Raw genomic sequence first — 10,226 nt, 5'->3', positions numbered from 1 at the left:
AGCATAACAGTTCACAAAACCGTGGGCCTAAAAATGAACTGATCTAATGCAATGATTTTCAGCCATGGTGCTGTGGTACCCTGGGGTGCCTTGAGATCCTTTTAAGGGTGTCATAGTATTAGTACTTTTAGGTGTGCAAAAATAATTCACAACATAAATGCAGAGATTTCAGGTTTTCAGCACTGTGGATTCCTTTCTGACATATTGTGGTCTTTCAGACTTCTTTATAATGATAGTCAAAAAAGGAGGGAAAACTAAGCTGGCATCTTCCAACAGGTACCTTGAGCCTAAAAAGGTTGACTGACGTAATGTATAGGGAATCTTGTGTTTATGATAGAGTTGCAAATTGGCTCTTAAAGAAAATGAATGCAAAGCCTAAATCTGCTTCTAAGTAGTGGGCTCAGATCCGGTTTGGGAATGGTAACTGTGATACATGGAAAGAGCAACAGTAGATTTAATTTTAAGGAAATTTCTGGTTTTATTTCCAGATGCAATAATGTCCTATACATCAGAGGGGTTGAAGAAGAGGAAGAAGATGGAGAAATGCGAGAATAGAAGTTTGTATAGATGGAAATAAAGATCAGTTTTTTCACAACTTGTGTTAAGGAATACTTAGTGCTTCTAATATGAAATTCTTGCCAGTTCTTATTGTTTAAAGTGTCCTAATAAGAGTGCTGGTGAAAATATTTCAGTTTGAAATCAAGGGGCACATTCAGACAAGCACATGTGTGCTTCCCAGGGGACAAACAGCAGTGGCACAATATGTGCTGCTTCTACTTGTTCCTGGGGAGTGCCCCTGCACATGAGCTCTGGTACATGGCAAGTTGCTGCAGGTGGGGTAGGGGAGGATGGGTGGTCTGGAGGTGCCCAAGAAGAACAGAGTGCTGGTCTATGTAACTAATTGCTTATGCTTTCATCTTGCTTAGTAATACTTAAATATACTGTTCTTGGGGGTGGAGGAGCTCTTGCATTTTAAGTGATTTCCCAGTCTTCATTTCTTTTTCAAAGGATTGCTGTGAGCCTTTGTGGAATGGCTTTATGGAACAACAGGTGTGAGATGTTTTAGCTGTAATGCAGTCACAATATTGCACAGGTCAAAAAATGCTGGTAACTAAATCAGTCTTTTTTTCCTGCCAATGGAGATATTATATTCATCCATTCATTTTAAAATAGTAAAGAAGCTGCAGGAATAGCTTTTCTCCTTTTTCCTAATAGCATGAGAACAAGCAGCGGAGAAGAAACTGTTTTTGATGTTTGTTATGCAGCAGGCATTTTTTCATAATTTGATAGCTGTTAAGGGCTGGAAGGGATCTTGCAGATCATCGGGTTCAGCTGCTTTGCACAGGGGTCAGATGACCACAGCAAGATGGGCATTTCCCATTTCAGGAGTCAAGCTGCTGATCTATGTAAATATTGCTTGTGATGCAAGCTCCTGGAACTCTTAGCTAAGAAAATCACAGGCATTTTACTCATTCCTGAGAGAACCACTGCAGTAGGGAGGGTCACAGCTTTTGTTAGGGTCATATTTTTCCCATTAGTTTTTTGGGTTTTTTTTTAAGAGCCTTTGCTACCTCTCACCTACACTTATCTATAACAATTCATTTTCTGCAAATGTGTCCCTGCTTTTTGTCCCCTGACATTCTCCTTTCAAGTGTGAAAACTGGATCTTTATATTTAGGGAGATAGTTAAAAAAGAAATACTAAATGCAAGCATTTGGCATTCCAAAAACTTCAAGAAAAAAATATAGTGAAATCTATTTCACTATACAATTTCCCTTTTTTTTTATAGTGTATCCTGAAGTGCACTAGAAACAGCAGTCCTAATTTGCTTACAGCAAATGATGCAGAATCAAATTATTTAAACCAATGTTTTTATCACTAAAAAAAAATGGAGGCATTTTGATTAAAAAAAAAAAAAACAAACCCACTTTGGATGCAATCTAAACCACAATAAAGTCAAAGCATTTTACAACAAACTTCAGAGGAATCAACGTCATCAGTGACTTGGATGAGGGGGTAAAAGCACCCTATTCAAATTTGCTGATGACACTAAGATGTGGGGTGAAGTGGGCATGCTAGAAGGGAGGAATAGGCTGCAATTGGACCTAGACAGGTTACAGGGGTGGGTGGATGAAAACAGGATGGGTTTCAACACTGACGAGTGCAAGGTACTGCACCTGGGGAAGAAGAACTAGCAGCAGCCCTACATGCTGGGGAACTCCCTTCTCATCAGGGCAGAGGTAGAAAAGGATCTTGGAGTCATTATTGATGCCAAAATGAACATGGGCCGACAGCATGGGGACGCAGTCAGGAAGGCCAACCGTACCTTGTCATGCATCCAGAGATGCATCTCGAGTAGGTCCAAGGAGGTGATCCTCCCCCTCTATGCGACACTGTTCAGGCCACAGTTGGAGTATGTCTCCGACGGCCAGAGCCGACTCGAGGTGATTTGGGGATTGCTCGTACGTTAGGGCGGGCTGGTGAATGGAGAGGCAGACACAACTTATCGGTTGCAAAAAACTTTACTCACGCCGCTTGCAATCACGACGCAGGTGGTCTGGTCGTCTGAACAACCACTCGGCAGCCGCAAGTCAGATAACTTCAGAGGCACTCTGCAGCGTGCTCAAAGTTCTTCGACTTGGGCGGAAGTCGCGCGGAATTTTAAACGGCCAGCGAGCCAATTACTAGCCGCCCCGTGTGAATAATTTAGCACTGGCCAATAGCGGGGGACAAATTTACATTCGAATAGTGGGAACTCTTTGCACCGTGCATTTCTGTGCTGCGAAGAAGAAATGCACCCTGCAAAGAAGGCTGCAAATTGGTGGGAACTCTCTTGCACCGAGATTTCTCTGTGCAGCAAAACCCTCGCTGTGCAAGAGGCTCTCATGTGGCAAGAAAATCCCACTGTGCAGAGGCACCAAAAATCACTGGGTTGTGACAGAGTACTGTGTCCAGTTCTGGGCACTGCACTTCAGGAGGGATGTGGACAGCATTGAGAGGGTCCAGAGGAGGGCCACTCACATGATTGGGGGGCAGCAGGGCAGGCCCTATGAGGAGAGACTATGGGACCTGAACCTGTTCAGCCTCCACAAAAGAAGGCTGAGGGGGAATCTAGTGGCCATTTACAAACTAGTCAGGGGGGACCAGCAGGCATTGGGGGAGTCCCTGTTCCCCAGAGCACTACCAGGAGTAACAAGGAATAACGGTCACAAGCTGGCAGAGGGTAGATTCAGACTAGACATCAGGAAGCCCTGCTTCACAGTCAGGGCGGCTAGGATCTGGAACCAACTTCCAAGAGAAGTGGTGCTGGCTCCTACCCTGGGGGTCTTTAAGAGGAGGCTAGATGAACACCTTGCTGGGGTCATTTGACACCAGTGCTCTTTCCTGCCATGGCAGGGCGTCGGACTTGATGATGTCCCTTCCGACCCTACAAACTATGAAACCAGGATTTCATCAACTTCCTAAGTTTCAGTCTATTCTTGTTTATGCAGGTCAAGCCTTCCATCAATTAAATACCCGTTTCTGTATCCCCCCCACCCAGCTTTACATGTGGCACAGAAAGGTGACAAGTGGCAGTCACCTACAAGCACAGTTGACTTCAATGATAAAGAGTTTTCAATACAGAGAAAGCAGAGTGTGGCATCTTGCACTCTTTGACCTTCTGAGTAACCTATCAGGAAAAGGGAGAAAAATCTGGATAACAGCAAACCAAAAAGTCATGGATGCTTAGCAGAGGCATAACGGGGCACTTATGGGGCACCCAAGGCTGAACCATCTGCCAACTGCAACAGCAGTCAGCCCCTACGCCTATTTTTGTGCTCCCCAACAAAGGCAGTGTCTGGGACTGTTGCCTTAGTTGCCCTCCCTTACCTATGCTACTGAGGCTTGCTACACTGCAGTTGCGCATTGATATTCAGTACAGTTTTGCTAGAGAGAAACAGAGAAGTCAGAAGGGGAAAGGAAAATGTAAGACAAAACAGAAAGGTGAGACTGAGTGGGGGTGGGAAATAGTTTCCATGGAGTGCTAGCTGTCAACACTAATACTGGAATGACTAGGATCATATGTTCTGTGTCTTGGGCAGATTGGCCCCAATCCTATTGTCAGACCTCACATAAAGTCCTGTAGGCAAAGTACTCTTGTTGACTGTCAATTTTCCAGGACCAGAATCATTATGAGGCAATGAGAATAGAAAGGCTAAAATACACATCGAAGGACAGGAATGGCAAAGTATGAAAGGGGAGAAATGGTTCATCAAATGCTATGGAGGGACTTGCAGAAAAGGAAGAATGAAAGATGGAGCAAGCATTTCTCTTTGTTGGTACAGGCTAAATGTTGTGTATTCCATAATCCTGGCTGAAAAGATCAGAGCTCTGCAAGTCGAGAAGAAAAATAACAGCTTTGAAGTAATTCTTCTACACACTGTGATGACTATTCCTCCCCTACTCATTCTTGTTTATCTCATAAGTTAAAATTGTCACAACCCAAAGTTGTGGTTTTTCTTGTTTGTGTGTGCTTCGGCATCGCTAAATCATGTTCCCGCCAAATTGCAGCTCTTTTGCACGGTGGAGTGTTCTGTTGCAATTAAGAACCCGCGTGCAGGAGTTTTCCCTGCCAGTTCTGTAGCTTTCTTTGCATAGTGCATTCCTTTTGCATTATAGTGATGCACGATGCAAAGGAGTTCCTGCCATTTGTATTTAGATTCGTGCCACATTATTGGCCGGTTCTAAATGTAGGCATACGTGGCGGCTAGCTATTGGCTTGCTAGCCGTACAAAAGGCTTGGGTAGTTTCCGCCCAAGTCGGAGAGAGAGAAAGCACGTGGCGTTCGGGAAAGGAGCGTGAGGATTTCTAAGCGCTGCTGATCCCTACAAACCCAGCTTTTTCCTTAAGAGGGCAACAGAGGTTTAATTTGTCGAACCCACGGAGCTTCAACAACTCCGGGGGACCTATTTACCAAACCCTCAGAGCCTTAACAACTCTGAGGCACATAACCTCTAGCCTCTCCCCGTCGCCGATCGCAGTCCAGACGTATCCCTATCCTAAGGACCCAATTGTCGAACCCACGGAGTCTTAACAGCTCCGGGGGACCTGGGAACCGAGTGCAACCCACGGAGATACAGCTGCTCCGTGAGAACAAATTATTGAACCCGCGGAGCCTAAACCACTCCGGGGTCAAGGAACCAAGTCTATTAGAGTCCTCCACCGAGAACTCAAGCGGAGCTGTGCCTGGAAAGCTGACCAGCCTACACCGCAACCACCTTGGGTGTAAGTAAATAATCTTTTCAATCAACCATTACGCCTCAGTGACTGATTCTAGCTCGAGCGTACCATACCACGCCGCGGTTTTCTCCAACCCTGCGTGCCTGGGCTGCTGGCCACAGCCTGTGTGCACAAAGATGGGCCCGGCTCGCCCCCGGCTCGCACATGGCGACCCAGATGGGATCGGGAGAGAACTCACACATGGCGACCCAGGCGGGATCGGGAGAGGGCTCACACAAAAATGTGAGGAAGGTCAGGACCAGAACCCTCTCCAGCTTGAGTTCTGCTCTTGAAACCTTCAGGCTGTGGTCACCATCACACACAAATTATTCTAGACTGTGCCTTATATCAGACAATCGGCAAAAAGAGGCATTCTTAAAATCCCAACCAGAGCCTGCACTACAAGGTTTACAGGTGTAGCTGTGTCGGCTAAGGGGTAGGAAAATATAATATATCCAAGCTAATGTAACTGCCAGCAAAGCCATGAGGGCTTCTGTCATCTTAGCTTATGCTGTTAGGAGAAGCAGTATAACCGTGCCAGTGAGAAAAAACCTTTTCTTCATTGGTATGCATTGTGTCTTCACTAGGCACTATGGTGAAATAATTACAGCAGCATAAGCTTTGTAATACTCATGAACCCTAATTAATTTCTTCATTTTCCCTCAGTCCCCCCACATTTCTAATTGTTGCAATGGGGAGATGCTGCAAATGGACTTACAGAGAGCATGGGTATGAAATAGAAATAAATAAGGTTGGAATGTTACCCATTTTTCTTTTAGTTGCTTTCAAACTTCACTCTTATTCCTTTCATTCAGTACAGACTTGAATACTGGCCACGTGATGTGTACAGGCAAGGGCCAGGAAAGGCCTGGGCAGGGTAAGCACCAGGAATGAGTTTTCTGCTTCCTCAAAAGCCTGCAAGGAAAATGTTGCATTGACCTCTACAACAGGGGCAAACAAAGGTGTTCAGGATTACGGCTCACACCTTACATACATACATACTTATACTCTCTTGGCTAACAAGCAAAAATGAGGTAAAACACTCCTTTGCAGAATGATCCTGTTCTTGGCAGGTATCATCTATGCAGGGAGACATTGGGGTAAGGGATGTTCTCCACCCTCATAATAGCTTTGTTTCTGAACCAGGATCCATCAACCCATTTTGGGTCTGGTTCTACAGTGGACTTGGACTCAACTTTCAGACTTAATCATCTCCAAACTGTCTTTCATTAACTCAGATTCCCATACCCAGCCTACATATACTGGTAATTCTAGTCAAACACACATCTTTATGTTTGGCAAGCTGAATCCTATATTTGTTTAACTCCAGCACCAGGCAAATGGGGCACCATGAGTGTCTGACATGCCACCATTCCAGCTCTTCTGCCTCTCTGCGTGTGCATTTGTATTTTCAAAATGCATGCATGATTATGTTTCAGTTAGATGCTTTCTCAGATAATGCAATGCTCCATTACTGAAATCTACTAGGATCCTGTATGTGTGGCATTTAACAAACAGATGTTGGAACAAGAACAGCAGCTTTTCAGGAGAAATTCTTGCCACCAAAACAAATTTGAAACCCAGAACTTTCATCCATTGAATACAATGAGAGTTTTGATCTTTACTTAGAAAGAAAATTGAACTTCACAGAAATTTCAATCTTTATTTCTAATTTATCTGTACATTTCCAGTTTTAGGACTACAAAAAATAGGCACAAAAGTTTCCTTCAGGCAATATCATACTAGAATCCACAGAACCTTCACGGGTTTACATTTTTACAACTACAGGTGTCAAGCTGCACATGCAGTAACATTAATTGGAAAGATAATAGACTAATTAACCACCTAACTGATTGTTTACAGGCACTGTAGTACTTGGCTAAGTAATAATATTGATAATTTTGTACCAGAGGTTCTGAAAATCTGGTTTACATTGCATATAATATATAGTATATGTATTTTTTAGATTAACTCAACTGCTTTTTTAAGCCTGAATATTGCGGAGCTACACAGAAACAGAATTTTTTAAAGTACTTGTACATTCTCATCTGGTTTAGTGTACCATCTTGAAGAATGCTATTTTGTCAGCGTATCTACATCTCTCCAAGAATTGCAGCAGAGCAGAGTTGAAGAACAGTTTTTCCACAATGATATATTTTCATACTCTGTGACCCTACAGGGATACAAGGACTACACCAGAGATGATGAAATGCTCTGCACATTTAAAGTTGTTGACCTATGATTAGGTCTCATGAAAGCACCTGAGTATTTAATCTTAACGATTAGTTTCAAAAGCAGCGGCAGGCGAGCTTTAGCAAGTTGCAGGCCAGAACCTAGCTCTAGTTCAATGTAGGGTGGGCCTAGTTCAATGCTTCGGTGGCCTGTCAAGCAGCTGGAGTCTTTCCCTGCACCCTTACTAGGGCCAGGCAGCTAAAAGCTGGGTCTGCACTAACATTGCTTTTCCCAGGCCCCCAGCTCTCCACCCTACAGCCAGTGAGCGATGAGCTGGGGGAATTGGTGACTATGCGGATTCAAAGCAAAGTCCTTTGGCTCTGCAGGATGGATCCTGCTCTTGGGCTGTGCATTGCTGATGTTAAAGGGCCTGGAGCCTGTGTTCTAACTCCAGTTGAGCCACCAATTTGTTCTGTATTTGTTGCCTACTGTCACAACATCACTTATTCTGGGAGCCCAGACACAGTGCCTGTATCTCAGTTCCTTTCTATGTGTTTTTTAATTGAGAGACCTTGCAAGAAGAAATTAAAGTTACCAAACAAATGCATAGTGCCTGTACAGGAGGGTGTATTGCAATTCAATTGGTTGTAAAATTAGTTTCACAAACAACACTTTCTGCAGCATGTGTTCAGTTCCAAGCAATGCACTAAAATTCACTGCAGATACTAATATTTAGAATCACCACTGTACAATATGACAAGAACCTGTTTGTTATGAGTAGGAACAGTTATTTCTTAGAAGAAAGGGGAATTCCACAAAATAAGAAAGGTAACTGTTTAAAAGTGAACTGTACCATCTTTTATCTATATGAAAATGTTTCTCTAGAAAGTGAAATTCATCCCAGATGTAGCTTCCCTGTATCTAATGGAACTGAATTATGAACAAAATTTGACCCATTTATTGCGATATAGCATTTTCAAAACAGCAAGATGCATTTAGTTTCCAACTCCTGAATACTGTTGCGAAGTCATCTTTGTCCCTTGCTTTCGGAAATGCAAGTTTTCTTACGTGGAAACAGAATGAGAACCGGTCCTTAGCATTTAGTGTTCAAGGCTGTAATCAAATCTCACAAAGGTCATTTCATTTGTGAAATCCACAGAGTTTTCATAGTAAGAACTGTGCAATCAGGTTTGCCAGTCCTAGAATGATTATAAAGATGTGAGTGACTAGTATTGGCCATGTCAACTTCCCCACAACACGCAGAGAGATCATGGAGATGAGGGATAGATACACAAATACAAAGGCAAGAAGAGAAATAATGATTTTTTGTTGGTTATGGATAACTACCTCATTTAATCTGGTAGATTTTTGGTGGGTTTCTCACTGTAGCTGTGTTGGCCTTTGGTAAATTCTCTTTTAATAGAATATAGTAAATTAAATTAGGCAGGAAAGGTTCTTTGAGTAGATGTGATGATACCTTTTATTAGAACAACTGAATAGTTGGAAAAAAGTTTCAAGCACAGGGAGTCTCTGCTGGTCTGAGACTCCAAGGAATGAAACTAAAAGTGTGGCAGGATGTCATTGAGAATGTAGATACAGTAAAAACTGTGCTATCTGGCACTTTATTAACCAGTGTGCTTGTGAAGGAGTGACAGAGAGCAAACAGAAGCCCCAAGGTGTCTCACATGTTGGGCAGGGGAGGTCAGGAGAAGAAAAGCAGCTTGCACCAACAGATGGAGGGAATGCAAACAAAAAACATTCGCAGCATGGAGGGCCAGCACAGCTGCAGCTGGAGAGCACAGGTGAAAAGCTTCCGGTTTGATAAAGGGTACTGTCATAACCCAAACTGAGAAGTATCCCTGACACAATGAAATCTGCCTAGCAACTGTCGTTGCTTTTAAGTTTGGTACGTTCCATCTCCTCACTTGGCAGTGGGTTACAATCCTGGCACAGTGGAAAATCCCATTTAGTCTGCATGCCTGTGCCATAGTGGAAAATTCCATTGGTTTGGTTTGATACATATGGCACAGGGAGAAACTAGGTCACAGCGAGGAAAATAGGTCACAGTGGAAAATTCGGCTGAGACAGAACCCAAGGACTATATGCTATGTCATGGAAAAGTACAACTTTAGAAAAAGTTCCCGCCAACTGTATGCAGACCCGCACATCACTATTGGCTTCTTCCAAATTATTCATATTTAGTGACTAGTGATTGGCCTTCTAGCTATATAAAAGGTAAATCACTTTCCACCCACGTTGGAGAACTCCGCACATGGAGAACTCCGCATACACCTTGGAGCTGGAGAACTCAGAGAACTCAGAAAGCTCCGCACATTTCTCGAGTTGAGAGAACTCGGAGAACCCCGCGCATTTCTCAGATTAAAACCTAGTGGACTGATCACCCGCCAGTGACTCCCCGTCATCGCCTCTCCTGACGTACCCCGTACCCTGCTAGCTCGGTTCTGTTTCTTCGTTGCAACTGTAACGCAAGTCAGCATTCAGCCTACCTGTATTATAATTATCTACAGTGTAAGTAAAGCAATCTTAGTTTAACCAATACGCTTCGGTGCCTAGTTCCTCTCCGTCTGTCAAAAAGTACCCACCTGCCATTTCGGGCTACTGGCCACAGCCCGGCCTGCCACTCGACCGCCACAGGTACAACATGTCACACCGCGAAGGGAAGAGTACACTACACTTCCAGAGCAGCATCTCACTCAGGTTTGGGGGAAGGAGGCTGCCCAGAGGTATTTCTGGCCCTGGAGAAGGGCAGAGCTCGGTCAGTTCCCTACAGGCCA

The 10,226-nt window shown here is 43.9% G+C and overlaps 1 protein-coding gene across 1 annotated transcript in view; it reads left to right on the top strand.

Annotated features, from left to right (window-relative positions):
- SNRPF (small nuclear ribonucleoprotein polypeptide F) overlaps positions 1 to 595 on the top strand; it is a 2,489-nt gene extending 1,894 nt beyond the window's left edge. The window contains exon 4 of the mRNA XM_006031777.3: positions 489 to 595. Within this exon, the coding sequence (XP_006031839.1) occupies positions 489 to 555 (67 nt within the window). The 3' untranslated portion in view covers positions 556 to 595. The remainder of the gene's footprint in view (positions 1 to 488) is intronic.
- The last annotated feature ends 9,631 nt before the right edge of the window (positions 596 to 10,226 follow it).

Source organism: Alligator sinensis, unplaced genomic scaffold (assembly GCF_000455745.1).
Source record: "Alligator sinensis unplaced genomic scaffold, ASM45574v1 scaffold154_2, whole genome shotgun sequence".
In the NCBI taxonomy this organism is placed as follows: Eukaryota; Metazoa; Chordata; order Crocodylia; family Alligatoridae; genus Alligator; species Alligator sinensis.
The sequence above is the reverse complement of the archived record's forward strand: the minus strand, read 5'-3'. Positions and strand labels throughout refer to the sequence as shown.